Source organism: Morone saxatilis, unplaced genomic scaffold (genome assembly GCF_004916995.1).
Source record: "Morone saxatilis isolate NCDOM2014 unplaced genomic scaffold, NCSU_SB_2.0 Contig3, whole genome shotgun sequence".
NCBI classification, from domain to species: Eukaryota; Metazoa; Chordata; class Actinopteri; family Moronidae; genus Morone; species Morone saxatilis.
The window spans coordinates 4702986-4718944 of record NW_023339873.1 but is presented as its reverse complement, the minus strand read 5'-3'; the positions used below and the strand labels follow the sequence as shown (position 1 = coordinate 4718944).

The 15959-nt window shown below is 36.7% G+C and overlaps 3 protein-coding genes across 3 annotated transcripts in view; 2 read left to right on the top strand and 1 right to left on the bottom strand.

Moving 5' to 3' along the window:
- Positions 1-2326: 2326 nt before the first annotated feature.
- plek2 (pleckstrin 2) lies at positions 2327-7691 on the top strand. Its single transcript, XM_035673862.1, has 9 exons — positions 2327-2447; positions 2715-2879; positions 3845-4029; positions 4179-4270; positions 4973-5160; positions 5271-5372; positions 5810-5893; positions 6194-6272; positions 7129-7691. Exons 1-9 carry the CDS (start codon positions 2394-2396, stop codon positions 7254-7256), a joined length of 1077 nt encoding a protein of 358 aa, XP_035529755.1. The 5' UTR covers positions 2327-2393; the 3' UTR covers positions 7257-7691.
- A 1597-nt stretch (positions 7692-9288) lies between these two features.
- si:ch211-10a23.2 (uncharacterized protein LOC567812 homolog) lies at positions 9289-13457 on the bottom strand. Its single transcript, XM_035673861.1, has 4 exons — positions 13380-13457; positions 12949-13034; positions 11125-11305; positions 9289-10191 (listed from the first exon to the last, which is right to left on the bottom strand). The coding sequence occupies exons 1-4, from the start codon at positions 13404-13406 to the stop codon at positions 10048-10050; spliced, it is 438 nt and encodes a 145-aa protein (XP_035529754.1). The 5' UTR covers positions 13407-13457; the 3' UTR covers positions 9289-10047.
- Positions 13458-15424: 1967 nt separating this feature from the next.
- Positions 15425-15959, top strand: part of zfyve26 (zinc finger, FYVE domain containing 26) — a 25686-nt gene continuing 25151 nt past the window's right edge. Inside the window, exon 1 of the mRNA XM_035673856.1 lies at positions 15425-15507. The gene's annotated coding sequence lies outside the window, so the exon portion shown is untranslated. The remainder of the gene's footprint in view (positions 15508-15959) is intronic.

Sequence of the window (15959 nt, the reverse complement as noted above, 5' to 3'; positions counted from 1 at the left end):
TTATTCCTCCATGCTATAGAACTCCATTGTTATATAAAAATGATTAAAACACATAATTCTAACTATGAACACACACACTGTAGTTTATTTTGAGTCAGTCTGACATTCAATGTCCTGCTGCTGGAAATACTCATTAGAGCAACAAATAATCTGCAGCTGAAAATAGTCCCAACAAATAAACTATTTATTACATATTGTATTAAAACTACATACTGGTGACTCATTTTTGTTTTTTTGTATTTTCAGAAGGACTCATTGAGCTTGGGGTTGAGTACCACAGACAGGGTAAGGAAGTTAGAGTACCTGATTGTTGGTCTTTTCATTGGACTTGTTGACAAAAACATATAATATTGCCAGCCTTATCCTTTAAAAATGTTGGGAAAAAAGAAAACCTCTTTCTGGGGACACAACTTTTTAAAAATGACAAACTATGGCGACTCACTTCACAGTGAGAAGAGCAAATTTGTACACAGTACATGAATGTTCCTGATCATTTTTACTGCTATTTCTGTATCAACTAATATTTTCTTGAACAGGTAAAGCAGCCATTTTGAAGTGATATAAATTTGATAAATCATAACTTCATCATCAGTAAAACAATAACTACGTTTTAAATACTTTATAAATGCCTATGAGTTTTTTCTCCCAGTAAAACTGAGAAAAAATATGTGCAATTAGGAAAGGTTAAGGCTCTCGTTTTGTACCTCATCAGTAGAACAATGTATACATTTTAAATACTTATAAATGAAAACAAAATATATGAATTCAGTAGGAGGTCTCCCAGTGTCTACGAATTAGACACAATTCTTTGTCTTTGGTTTTGCCACTAGAAGGCGCCAAAGTCCAGAAATGTTCAATCCTACTTATAGCAACTTTAATAGTTCCTCAAAGAATAGGTTATTTAACTGCCTCAGTTTGGACAGTTTATGAGTTTATGAGTAATCACAGTGCTGAACTTGACCCACCATGTACCAATTAATCAGTAAAATATTCGTTCCAACACAATCAAAAAGACAAAGCAGCTATGATTCATATTTCTATAGGAACTTTTCATCTAATTATTATGTAATGTAAAAGGTGTTGCTCATAGAAACAAACCCACAGATAATCAAAGTCTGACACTGCAGTTCCTCTCAACTGTACAGTGTTTTAGCGTCTCTCAGCTCAGCTCAACTTCACTGTTTTAGTTCACACTCACTCTCCTAGCGTAGTTTTAGCAGCAGGTAGCTGTTGTTTTTTTTTTTTTAACAAAAAAGCTCTAAAAACTCACTGACTGCCCAGAACTAAACTGCAGACAGACACAGTTTGCAACCAGCTGGTGAACATAGTGGAGCATTTAGCAGCTAGATATTTCCTTCAGGAGTTGGTAGAGACCAAAACACAGGCAAAAGAGATTATAATATGTCTTTAAATAAATGCTAATATTGTGGCTGGATGTTTGGATAAGTTTAAAACTGTTTGCTGACACATATTAACCTAAAAGGTGATACAGATGATACTGTATGTCAGTTTTGTGTTCAGAGCCTGTTTCCGCTGCCACTTTCCCAAGTGGCCATAAAATCAGTTATTAATGGTTTAAATGGAGTAAATACTTGGTTGAACTTGAAGGGTAAGTTACCAAAGCACCCAACGATTACTTTTGTCCAGCAGTGTAAGCTGAAATGATTAACTAGGGAGTTAGATCAGTGGAGAGGTTTAGAGGAAGTTGCAGACATTATGTTGATAGCAGGAAGCGGTAAAGGAAGACGGAGTAGAGAATAATGTTCATCAGGGCCACATGTGGTTGCAGAAGTACTACCACATTATTCTCATTAACCAGGTATATGTGCACTTCATCCTCCTATTGGGTGCAGCTGCTACAAAGCAGGAGAGCTGTGGTCGACCACCAGCTGCTGTTTTTTCATCAAAATGGGATTAAAAAAGTCTCTCGTCTGTCTGGAAGATGTTCAGCTACAGCTTCATCTCCTGGATTTGAATTCTTCACATACTGAAACTGATGGAGTGAAAACTTGAGCTCTTGGTTTAGAAAGATTTTTCCTTTCCCCTGTCTGGGTTTCTCTGCCTCGCACACACTGCAACTAAATTGCAAATGCATTTAGGTAAAAGGAAAAGCCTGTTTCCTTGTTCACCTTAAATCTTTCAGAAATTCATCATTCAAAAATATGTCAAGAGTCTTTACCGAACAGTCAACATCCATGCTGAGTCTCTGAAGGAGTCAGTACGCCCTCGTGTGATAATTGGTAGAAATTGCAGCATTGGATGGTCATCAAGTGTTGAGCAAGGTGTGGGTGTGAACAGGGTGACGCATTTACTCAGGCATAAAAACTCCCCTCTACAATCAAAAAGCAGGCAGGAACAAGAAAAGCTCAGTTGCCAAGATCACACTGAACAGTATGGACACAGACAAGAAAAATGTGATTCTCAGAGAAGGATTCCTGGTGAAAAGGGTAAGACTTTTTTTTTGTGAAACACTTAATAAAACAAATGCTGTTAAATATAGACAGTGTAGTGAGGGATGTAGCACACGGTAAACATACATATTTTTATATGAGGAGCAGAGTTTTGGCTTTTTTCTTAAATGGATGTAAACTTTTAGCACTAAAATCCAAGTAAAGTCAAACTAATGTAAATTATATTAGGGCTGAACCTTTGGAAGAGCAAAGAGTATGTTTCTTTTCTGGGAATATAATACATCTTTAATCATCTGATCACAGGGTCATCTTGTACACAACTGGAAGGCTCGCTGGTTCGTGTTGATGTCAGACAAGCTGTTGTATTACAAGTACGAAGGAGGCAAAAGGGACTCATGTCAGCGAGGAAAAATCCTACTGAAGGACTGTGAAATAACTTGTCCTTTTCTGGAGTATGAAAATCGACCGGTAAGTTCTTCCAGACTCAAAAGAGATACACAAAAGTTTCACAAAACATTTTAGAAGACTTTTTTGGTTTTTGAAGTGGAAGATTATATTGGAAAGTCACCTTGTTTATACCTTGAAAAAGTGTATTCTTAGTTTAAGTGTCAAGTGTCATAGTAAGTATGTATGTAGTTTTCTGTTTGTCTGTTGTCTTCATTTGTGAAATCAACCAACCAAATAATATGATGAACATCCATGTAGGGCAGCACAATATGAAATATTGCAATTATTTGATAAAAGGTCAAATGTGTAACAAAACAGCATTATAATGAAGTACTGTGGTGCTGCAGAGATACCCTGATTTACAATTCCTGTTTCTCTAGATTTAAGAAAACATGTTTTTTTATTACAGACCCCAAAGAATTCGACATCATCATGATTTTAATATTTTTTGATTTTTTGTGATGCAAAAAGGATCATTCTCACACTATGAATCATATCAAAATCACAATATCTGTCAAAATATTTGCAATACGATGTTTTTACCATATAAGAACAAATAACAGAAAACAGTTCTATAAACAGTTTATTAACATGCCTTCATAACTTGGTTTGAATCTATCATAAAACACTATATTTGCAAAAATATACACAAGACACAAAGACACAGATTTGAATTTATATTGTAAGATTACACATGCAGAGACAACTGAACTTTGTGACCTGTTCTAGCTGCTGTCCATAACATGGATGCACTAGTGTTTTCCTTTGTTTATGTTTTTATTGGTAGAAACCACATTGAAGGTGTGGCTTCACCAGCTGGGTTTCTCTGATGTTCTCACGCTTGATGAGAAAATGTTTCACCTCAGGTTACTGTTTTGTCAGGACCTGATCTCCATCTTCTGCCAACTTTGTTATCCATTTTTGGACAAGTGTTGGACCAGAGTCCTCTGGGAATAACAGAACTGAACATCAATCTCTTATTTTAGTTGGTGTTCAAGCTCCAGACGAAGAATGGGGTGGATCATTTTTTGGAGGCTTGTTCCCGTGAGGAGAGAGATGACTGGGCAGCTGACATCACCGCTGCGGTCAACAAGCTGCAGACACCCGAAGGTGGGAAGACGACAAACCAGCAGGACCCTGCTGAATCGCAGTTACACAACTTCAATCTGAGGTAAGCCTTGAGAAACAAAAGTTCTCCCACAGACTTTGCAGCATGTTAAACATTGTGGTGTTTTCACTGTCTCACCTTGGAGACAGCTTGCTTTTGTCTCTGTTTACTTTGTTCAAAATTTCTGTCTGCCTTCTTTATCTCTTCCAAAGCAAAGTGTTGGACTCCATGTACGACATCCACAGTGGAATCAGGATGAGCAACCATGTGGAGCAGGGCAGCACTTACAGCAACTGTTTCTCAGGTAAGCTTCTACAATATTTTAATTCTTCTTCATCAACTCAGAAGCTGTTTGCTTGGAGACATTTTAAATGAATCCACCTTTATAATCTATTGTAGGATTGGATTGTAGCACCCATTGGTTACTGTCTATTGGTTATAATCCCTGCACCTGATTTGCTCATGAAGCCAATGACAGTAAAAAGTACTATGGAAAGACAATATAGAGTATAAACTATATTATCATTATTCATCTTCTGTAACTTAGATTGTATCTTTAGCTATCATTATTGATTAAATAAGTTGTATTACTTAAGTTTGAGGTGATTCCAGTTTATTTATATAGTGGTTTACATGTACATAAAATAAAATAATGTATTGGAACACGTTAAGGAGAAAAATACATTCAAAATAAAGTAGAATAAAATAAAAAAGTACAATCTCAACACGCCCATGTTTATCTTTATATCTATATGAAAATTGCCTTTATATTTGTATTCAATAAACTTATATTCAACTTATATAACACTATTTTTATTTAATTATATATCATTTATTCTCCCTATGCAGATCTCTATTTCTGTATCTATACATTTAGTGTTTTAAATGTCCAAATATAGCAATGCACAGTCTTCCATCTATCTATTGTTCTTGTGTATATACATATATCTGTATATATCTGGCTCCAATACGTGTATAGACATATACAAATGTGATGTCTCTGCAGGTTCAGAGGTGGTGGACTGGCTGGTGTTCTCGCAGCTGGTTCTGACCCGTGTGGAGGCCATGACGTTGGCCTCGGCCCTGCTGGAGGAGGGTTTCCTGCGGACCATCGGCCTGAAGAGTGTGGAGGCTCTCCGCACCGCCGGCCTCAGTGAGCAGTTCATGGACGACTCCACTGCGCTGTACAGCTTTGTGAGTGCCAGGAAGTCTTGCTGTACTGACCTCCAGCACTTTATTGCTGGATAATGCCAACATACATACAGATTATCAGTGTTATTAATCCACAGCATGTTTAATCCCAGTCTGACAGTTTGAAGAAGAGAGGCAGTGTGAAGGCTGAGACCTCGCTGTCTGCAGTAGAGCTGAGTGGAAAAGTGACAAAGAGGGGATATCTACTGAAACAGGTAAACATACTGTGTTAGCTCTGTGTTAAGATGCTGAAAATAACAACGAATAAATACATAAGATTCAGTACCAATTTCAAATATTTAAAAAGGGTTTATAAGACTTTAATTATCAATTATAAGCCATTATTCTGGAAAAGGGTTGCAGAGGATCTGGACCAGAATCTTTTAATTAACAGCTTATTAACATTTATAACTGTAGGAATGATGGTTTATTACAAAGTAAGAACCCCACTGGTAAATGAACTACCAGCATTTATAAAAGCCTTATTACTGAATAGGAAGGATCAACATCAGCCAAGGAGCTTTTTCACAACCTGGCAACCCATTCTTATTTTTACTCCAACGTACTAATCTTTTATAAACGTTATCTTATTATAAAGTGGTACTATTATATCATATGACTTTTATTCAAACACTTGGCCATTTAAACACAGGGCCACAGAAGGAAGAACTGGAAGGTGCGACTGTTTGTGCTGCGTTCAGAGCCGGCCTTTCTTCACTATTTTGATCCAACAAAGGTGAGTGTTCAACATAGGGCAATAAACTGAAATTAAAATCACTAAAGAAAGTTGATAATTACCTGATAAAACCTTAAAGAAAGTGTGATTCACTTATGGACACATAGCAACATGACCTAAATGTGGCACTGAACACTCTAAAGCAGACCTGGCCCATACAACACAGTTGTTTTGTTTGCCTGTTTCCCTCAGGCCGACTATGACTCTGATGTCATTACTTACAACACTCATAATTCCATTTAATTCATTTACTCAAATCTGAGTCAGTCTATTCCACTTCCTGTCTATGTCACTTGTCAGGATGATATCAGCCCCGTTGGTGGCTTCTCACTGCGAGGCTGTCTGGTGTCTTCTCTGGGCGATAATGGAGTTCCCTCAGGTGAGTCACTGTCTATGTCAGCATAGACTGTACGTAAACAAGCAAATGATTACAAGACAGGACTAGTGTTAAGAAGAAATTGTTTTCGTTTCCTTTTTTTGACTCAGGTTATGTGTCTGGGAGATAACTTTGCCTCCTTATTGAAGAATTTAGAACATTAAATGGTGCGATGAGGTGAATGGAGGATGATTTCACTGATAACGTGCAAACGTAGTCTGTCCATTCTAGATACATGTATACAATGTTCTAGGTTTCTTATTACTCATGAAAAACACCAAGCCTGATATATCTTATTATTGTTGTCCAAACATGTTTCATCCTGCTGCTGTAAATACTCATTAAAGCTCAAAATCTGCTGCTGAGAGTGCACTACTTACTTCTGTTTGTGTAATATTTTCTAACAACTACACTGGACACCAGTTTTAGGGAATCATCTTTTTTTAAATAATGAAGAAAATCATCCACACACTCAAATCTGTGCAAAAATGGTATTCAGAGACAAACAAAAACTGATACCAGATGAGCAGTGTTTTTTTTTTTTATTTCTTCATATTGTTGGTTTTGGTCTTTTTATGAGATTTCTTAATAATAAGAAAAATACACCCAAAATCATCCTTTAAAGCTCAGAGATCATACAGTCACAGACCTGTATTTTGTTCTCCTGATGAAATGTGAGCCATAATTTATTGTATTTAACACTAATGCAAAACAAAAGTTACTTAATGTGTCTTTTGGCTTTTTATATTAAGCTGTAACTACACTTTTCATGATTTAATATGTCAGTCTGTCCATCTAAAGCATCCCTATTGTGTCAATCTCAATGCAATTATACTTTTTATTTGATCCTCCCACACAGGTGTGAAAGGCAACATTCAAGGCAACTTGTTTAAAATCATCACTCAGTCGGACACACATTACTTCATCCAGGCTCCGACCCACCAGGAGAAGATGGACTGGATAGATGCAATCAGAAAGCAGACATAGAGCAGTGGATTGGTTCATTTATCCAGCTGTGAAGAAAACTTTGACTTTACACATTCCATGAATGTTTACTGTAGCAACAAACTGGGAACATGCAATCAGATGAAAGTGTTGATGGATACATTTCTGTTCATTTATCTCAAAAATAATTCTGTATTTTAAAGTTTGTACAATGAGGATTTAAAGGGCTTTAAAAGCCCAACAGTTGTAGCAGTTTCTCTTGTAATCACTCAGTTTTAATGTGTTTTAACAATGTTATCATTATTAAGCATAATCATTATGACTTTATTCTCCACATTAAATGTTTACATCACTCCAGACACCAGTGGTGAAAAGTACATTTAATTTTAAGCAACTTGTGTTTTACTTAAATATTTATTTTATAAGTTTTCTGCTATTTTACACTTGTACTACATTTAAGAAATAAATACTTTACTAACTACTGTTGTAACTCCACTACTTTTATACGACAGCTGTGGTCACTAACTTACAGGTGAATATTTTACCTAAACCAACATGTTACAAACTTGTAAGATATAATAATGAATTGTTAACATTAATTCAGGGGTTCTCAAGCTCTTTGGCTCGTGAACCTTTTACAGAAAAACACTGTGTGGGCTTTTTGTCTTTTCTCAGATGTCTCTGAGATACATTTTCCAGATGGTTTCATTTAAATAATGTCTAAGGCCCAAAGAGGTAAACTGATCCAATATTTATAACAGCTGAGCAAAGTCTTAAAATGAATACACATTTATGTAGTAGAACTTAGTTTTTCCTACTTTCCTCTCCCATTAATCATCCCAGTTTATTCTGGGAGTAACCCAACCCTAAAGTTTGGAACCACTGGACTCAAAAGTGGTTAAATCTAGCTCTGCCATGACCAACTTCAGTAGTAAAATGACACATATGCATCAGTATTAGTAATCTAGATATGTGATATATAATATGTCTTTTTCAAGTATTTTTGCTTTTGATACTTTAAGTACATTTTGGCTGATAATACGTACAGATCTTAAAAAGCATTTAATTTAGTTTCCTCAACAAAGGCCACATAAGATATTCAAAAGTATTGAATTTCAATCACAAAAGTCTTATACAAATATTTTCTTTGCCTTCCATAAGAAGCAGTGTTATGAAATGTACTTGTTCTCCAGCTGTAACTCTGTAAAAAAATCTAATATAATAAAAAAAGAATTCTAGGTCATATTGTCCGTCGTGGTTTTCATCATAGTTTTATACCAGTGTGACCATGAAAAAGCTATTAAATTATGAACAAGAGTTCTAGATGTGCTATGAAGAGGGTCTTAAAGGTCCAGTGTGTAACATTTAGGATGTTTTATTGGCAGAAATGTAATATAATAATCATAGGTATGTTTTCATCAGTGTATAATTACCTGAATATAAGAATTGTGTTTTTGTTACCGCAGAATGAGACATTTCTATTGAGGGAGCGGGTAATCTTCTACAGAGGCCACCATGTTTCTACAGTATCCCGGAATGGACAAACCAAACACTGGCTGTAGATATGGCCTTTTATGGTTTTCAAGAGTTTTGTGGCTGTTGTAGACTGAGCTGTATTCAGCTGTTTGCAATCTGTAACTTAACCGCTACATGCCATCAAATTCTACACACTGGCCCATTAAAAACTCTTAAAGTGAACTTAACTGAACCCTGCAGACACCCTGAGGGGAGTATCTTTGTAGGGTTGCATTTGGTACTTTTACATATGTAGAGGATCTGACATCATGAGGAAGTACAAGTGGAGACAAGAACAACCACAGGAGGTAATAGTCACAATCATCAAGTTTTAGTTCAGGCCCGCGGCTACCAGCAATCAGATGGGCACTCCCAGTCAGCAAGCTGAGTCGAGCCTTTATCTGAATGACTCAATCTGAGCTGGCGTTGGTTTAGAGTCTTGTTCCAGTGAAATCATAAGTGACACAATACCTCAGTCATATATAATAATGTTGAGTGGATTTTGGAGTTAATCCAAGCAGCGGTTACTCAGCCACAAAGTGGAAAACAACAAAACAAATAACAACAAAAGTGATTTATTGCAGGTGAGAAAAGTCAATATGAAACATTCACATAAAAAGTGCTTGTGGTAAAAATCTAAGCACACAAACCTGTGGGCGTTAGAGGCTTTTAAAAAGCTAAAACTGATGATGGTAGAATAACAGAAAGTGTGACATAAATCTAATCCTTCCAGCTTTGTGTTGAATCTGGAGGCAACCTCAAAAGAATGACACATAATGTGTGTATTACTGGCATGCACTAACGCAAGCTATCGTTTTACATTATTACACCTGTTACAGTACTTAGTCGGGCACAGAATGACAATCAATTGATTTCAGGAACATTCATCTTCATGCAGGCGCTCGTAAACGGAAGTGCTTTCAAAGGTTATCTCCAGAGAAATCAAAGACAAACGTCTGAGATCCGAATGTACAAAGTCTGATGCAGCACTTCGTGACGCATCGTGTTTGTACAAATGTTCCTTACGGGAAAATATTATAGCTTAGACCACATTTGCTTAATTCACTTCAAATCACATTCTCCAGTTTATTTAAGACAATGATGACTGTTACATTCAGTCATTATCTTCAAGTCTCCAAATAGGTAATCTAGTGAAGGCACTTTGTCTTAGCACGTCATTACGAGGCAGGCGTAACTTTATTTGGACACCCCCACTATGGGTTCATTTATTCACTCAAAAAGTAGCTCTATTCTAATCTTATGTTTTGAATACTGTCCCAGAACGTCCCTAATGTATGCTTCTTTCTACTCGCTGGTGTTAGGCCACCTTGGTGAGCTGTAGATCTCCAAAGACTCGTAAGGCAGTGAGGGAGGCAAGCGGAGAGAGCCGGTGGGTGAATCCACACAGAGGCTGTCCGTCCACCAAGATACGAAACTGTTGGTGCTCACAAACTATCTCCATCTGAATGTCAGAGGGGAGGTAGAGGAGGAGAGGGTCAGGTTTTTTATATTCAAAGCTTTATGTGAGAACACACATTGTTAAACAGAGAAGACTGTCCTGTTCATACTAACTGAGAAGTCACAGATTTGCCTGATTTAGGCATCAAATATTTAGACACTTAAGGTTGAAAAATGCTCTTACTATGAGAGATGTGTTCCAACATTAACACACCATTTTCTGTCAAAGTCAAATAACAGTTATAGTTATTTGACTTGAGAGATTTCTGTCTTGTTTCACTTTACTTTAAAACAGGTGGTAACATAAACAATAACTATATACCAACATACAAACACACTACATGCAGATAATAATTAAATGACATAATTAAGGTAAATGCATATATTATAAGTAAATAAAAATGAAATAAATAAAAAATCCCCATGCTGGGTCTAGAGGAGGGCATAGGGTGGCAGCTGCTGACTTTGGTGTCAAATGCTGTCAAATTTAACACATTAATTTAGAATAATTTAAAAAATAATGCGTTAAAAAACTGAAATTACACACAGATTTCAGGAACAGGTTCAATGACAGAAGACAACAACAGTAATGTATTGATTTCTAATGATATTTCTATTCAATAATTCAATAATGTGCCACAATAATGTAATGTTTCTGAGTTACAATATCTTAATTTGGAGGCTTTTCAAAAAAGTAAAAAATACTGATATAAGTGATTGTTTGTGATTAAATCAGCATATATTTCTGCAACCTCTTGCCAACCAAAAGTAAAAAGAACTGCAGCAATTCTCCAGTAAATTTTTTTTTTAAATTTTAAACTCATCGAAAGATCAGATACTAATCAACTTTGCTTTCGTCCATAACGATCAATTCTCCCTGTTAGTCACTCTGCGTTAGTGTCACCTCCCCACATACAGTCAGAGATTATACGTGTACCTTGAAGGATTCTCCTGGTGCAAAAGGAAAGAAAGAGAGGGTAGTTTCAGCTCGACCCCACTTTCCAGCCAGGCGGGCGTTACGTTGGACGGCCTTATCCGTGAAGTTGACCTTTAACTGAAGTCCCACGTCGCCCTCTGTGTCCTCCTCCTGAGGCTTACTGGACACAATCACCTCAATGCTGTTCAAACACACGAGAGATCAGGGAAAACACCAAAGTGCTGCAAAATACAACATTTATAAAAAAACTGAAGTGCAGTGGTGTATTTTCTTCATCTCTTTCCACTTCATATTTTTACGCCACTACATTTTAGAAGGAAGTATTGTTTTTCTTACATCACTATAACTATTTAGCAGCTGTAGTTACTTTTCAAATCAAGATTTTTGCACATAAAAGACATGAAAATGTGCGAATAAACCAGTAACTTGGTTTATAAATGTGATTCTTTAGAGAACAGTGACATCTTCTGGTCTTTATCACAACTGTAATGTAGTAATAAAGTACTTAATGAAGAAGACTGAATAACAAATTATGTAGATAATTGATCATTCATTTAAGCACTTTGATCAAGAGAGCAAGAAGCCTGAATAATAAATAATGTATGGAAGGCACATTGGCTTATTCCTGCAGGATAATTTAGAAGACTGATCATTTTTGTACCAACTTTTTAGTGGTGGAAAATAACTACATTTACTGAAATACTGTATTTAAGATATTTTACTTTAGTATTTTCACTTAGTTTAGTTTACACTTGTACTCCATTACATTTCAGAGGGGAATATTGCACTTGTTACTCACTACATTTAGTTACTTTGCAAATTAATATCTTTTAACAGACAAAACATATGATCAGTTTATAGAATATTATGCACTGCTATACAATAAACTATCCAAAATCATATAAAGTAGTTAAAATTAGCTCAGTGTCAGTAATAAGGAGGTAAAATAATACTGCAGGGACGATACTGAGTATGTTTACTTTTGATACTTTAAGTACATTTACTTCCATTACTTCTGCACTTTCACTTAAGAAACAGAGTATTTTTACAATGTAGTATTACTACTTTTACTAAAGTCAATTGTTTGAATACTTTTGTTTACACTGATTATGTCCACACTTTACTGTATTACAAAGTTAAAACGTTATAAACAAACTTCTGTACAAACCTTTAATTTTGCAGAGATTTTGTAACTAAACAGTTTTTGATCATTTACATTTTATTTGAACCCAATCTGACAACCAAGATGACAAAGAACATGTTTCTGGCAGCAGCTTTTTGTTAATTAATGACATGACTCTTATTATCACAGCTGCTTTACAGCTCTAAAATAACTACAGTCATGTTATATTCAGTGTCTAGCAAAAAGGTCCTTTGAGAGCATTTGTCCTTAAAAACCCTCCTAATGTTTCAGCAGCTAAAAATAAATGTCTTGACATAAAAAAAGAAGTTTATTTTTGTTTGGAGCCTAATTGCCATCTCTTACTGACGACTGAATGAATGTGATGTTATCAACCGAAGAAATTCCAGTATGACTCTTCAGATTTCATGGGATTTGCAGCTCTCCCACGCACAATCGCAGACTAACCTATAATTAGGAAACGCACTGGCCTTAAAAAGATATTTTGGCACTGCATATGCACTCAAAACGCAGACAACAGCTGCCTATCTGCTTTTAAAAAAAATCAGTTTTATGACAGTCCAGTGCATTTTTTATCACTAACTCTAATTGGCTGCCACGTCACATGTGCAACAGTAGCTATATCAATAATGTATGACTCGCTTTTTAAATAATAATAAAAAAAAACAGGTGCTTGCACTAACCTCTTGGGTTTTTTGTTAATAATTCCCATAACGACCAGTTTCATTGAAGGCCGCAGCCCCCCCTTTATCTCTCCGATATACTCCCCCTGTGAAACAATAGAGATGTTTAAACGTACAGATCAGGATGAGGCCTAACCGTTAAAACAGCACACTTTCTGTATCACTGGAGGAGCAGGTTCCTCCATCGTGCAGCCTGCTGGAGCCTGAGTGCGCGGTGAGCTGCCACCTATGGCACCGATGGGAACAATAGCTTTATTGATCCACGTTTTCTTTTCTTTTTTTAAAACAATCAGTGACTCAGCTGGACACACAAAAACTATGCTTCTGTGTATTCGCCACTGCCGGAGTGAAAGAAAACATCTCCACAATCATAATTTCCTGCAGGAATGTTGCGATACATGCCGCGAAAAAGCAACCAAAGCTTTACATACATGTTCTTTCTTGTCCTTTTCTTCCATTCCACTCAGGGCGTGATGCAGTGTGGAGGTTTTTCGAGCTGTGATGCCAACGGAGGACTGATTGACTCTGCCTCCAGCTGGCAGACCCCGCCTGTACTACGTTGTCATAGAGACAGGCTCCCAATTTGGCAGTGGGGATGGTGGGAGACAGACAGAGGGAGAGAGAGAGGGAGACAAGGGGGGATGTATTAAAAACTGAATGTCAGTTGAATCCTGATAATGTGGGTGAAACGTTGGTTAAATATTGAGTAATTAGTATTAGTAAAGTAAATTGTGTGTTCTTCCCCTTCTACCTGATGATGCCTTCACTGGTCTATCTGACGTCCAGTTTTGGGCTAGTTACTCCAAAAATGGAATTTATTACTCGTTTCTAATGCAATTTTAATACTTTACTTATTACTCCCTGCCAAGAGTAATTAGTTACACTACTAGCTATATTAGTTTTCTGCTACTACCCAAAAAATTGGCTTATGATTCAGGCTTATGATGATTTAAATCCAGTTTTGTTTGTTAAAATCAAAGTAATGTGAATACTTCCAGCTGCTGAATGTTTCCATCCTCCACGATTACAAAAATTAATCCAAGGATTGTTGGATTTCAAATCAGTAGGGGGTTGACAGCAAAAGTAAGGTTGCAACTAATTATTTTACCTGTAATATTATTACTAAAATGTATTAGTAATTAATTAAACTACTAGTTACAGGGAAAAGTCATATTATTACTAGTAATGAGTTACTGCCCAACACTGATGACATCTCAAAATATACATACCAAGTAAAATACTGCGATAAATACATATACATTGAAAGAAAATAACTCCTCCTCTCATTAGACTATCTTATTTTTTGTTCTCTCAACCTGTTTAATAATATTTCCTCATTCCAATAGAGGGGAAATTAAAATTTTCTCTTTTGCAGCAACAGGGTTCAGTTAAATCAAGCACAGTCAATGCCTTGATCATGTGTACTTAAACTCTTGCTAGAAGAGGAGGTTATATTGTGGTTATGTGGTTATTGTGAATTGTTATATGAAGCATATTAAAGCACTTTATTCCACCTGTATTTTCTGAAGTCAAGATTACCAGCAATGACAAAACAATCTCAACTGAAGGTCCACTTGCTGTCTTCTTCCTGAGGCTTTCGACTGCATCACGTGGTCCACATCAACAGATTGAGTTTGCTAGGTTGCCACGGTAACTGTGGTAACTGAGCCTCGGGACTTCTCATTCATGTTTAGACTAAAAATGTAAGTCAGTCAACATGGGTGTGAGTCATGCAGTGTTTGAACATCTACGGCTCCATGGCAACTGAGCAAACTCAGTGTGCTGGTGAGTGCTGTGTAGTGCAGTGGTTCTCAATCTGGGGGTCCGGACCCCCACTAGGGGTCGCAAAAGCTTCGCGGGGGGTCGCAAGGCCTTCTTGATTTTAAGGGTGGTGTGAGAAAACTTTAAAAATACACACAGTAGGCCTATATTTTTATTAGTTAGTTCACATCTGTGAAAAAAAATTATTTTAAAGTAAAGTAAATTGTCTAATAGAACAATAGCCAAGAGTCAGGGAGAAATAATTGTATAAAAAGTTCCCTAAACAGGAACAAATCTGCTCAAAATTCACCCAAATCACTCGTTTTACACAAAAGTCTCGCAGTCACTAAGTTCAGTATTTGGGTTCATTGAACTGTTTTGAATACAACATGAAATATCCATAAAATATGTCACTTAAACAGGAGTTATCAGCTTACTAAATGACAGAAAAGGGTTGGGAACCTCTGACGTAATGCAGCAGAGAGCTCCAGAACAAGTACATTAAAATTTAACTGCAAATTCACAAATTAACTCAACTTCTACAACCACCCTATTTCTTTACACACACTCCTGCATACAGACACAGAAAATCAAAAAAAAACATACTCTAAGTTAGGTTCGACTTTTTGTTTTGAAGTCCTGTATTTCCGACAGCACTTGAAGGCAGCCAGCGGGCGGGGAATCAGCTGATTGTGTCACATGACCTTTGTTAACACGCACAGGCAAGAGTAAGCAGTAGCTAGGAGTGTATATAAATAAACCCCCCCAGTTTCGGGGGTAAACACCACAAAGAAATGAGTAAGTAACTCCACAACATCCTCTCTAACCTCTAAACGCGTTAGGATACAATGTGCTCGCTGTTACGGAAGTTAGTTAACTTAAAAGTCTGAGCTACAGCCAGTCAGCAACGTTTTCAGCTAATGCTAACGCTCATAGTGACATAATGGTAAGTGTCAAAGCTGAACATGGAGACATTTAATAAAAGGCTTGTTTAAAGGCGCTTTTAGTCTCCCAGAATGGACACAGCAGCTCACTGGACGGTTGTGTTGATTCATTCAAGTAAAGGTACAGATGATGGAGTTAAATTGTTGCACAACGTTTCACCTCTGTAGTGAGGTACAGATGTTATCTCTGAGTGGGTCATTAAAGAAAATACAGCTGCGATGAGTTCATCATTATTGCTCATCGTGTCGCAAATTTACAGAGCACACTTCTAATGAGTGACAGTGGAATTGAAAGTGTGTGTGATT

Coding starts and splice junctions, on each gene's coding strand:
- plek2 (XM_035673862.1), top strand. CDS start 2,394: ATGGACACAGACAAGAAAAATGTGATTCTCAGAGAAGGATTCCTGGTG. Junction 2,880..3,844: donor TGGAGTATGAAAATCGACCG/GTAAGTTCTTCC, acceptor CTCTTATTTTAG/TTGGTGTTCAAGCTCCAGAC. Junction 5,161..5,270: donor CCACTGCGCTGTACAGCTTT/GTGAGTGCCAGG, acceptor GTTTAATCCCAG/TCTGACAGTTTGAAGAAGAG.
- si:ch211-10a23.2 (XM_035673861.1), bottom strand. CDS start 13,406: ATGGAAGAAAAGGACAAGAAAGAACAT. Junction 13,035..13,379: donor AAAAGGACAAGAAAGAACAT/GTATGTAAAGCT, acceptor ATTGTTTCACAG/GGGGAGTATATCGGAGAGAT. Junction 10,192..11,124: donor CACCAGGAGAATCCTTCAAG/GTACACGTATAA, acceptor TCTGACATTCAG/ATGGAGATAGTTTGTGAGCA.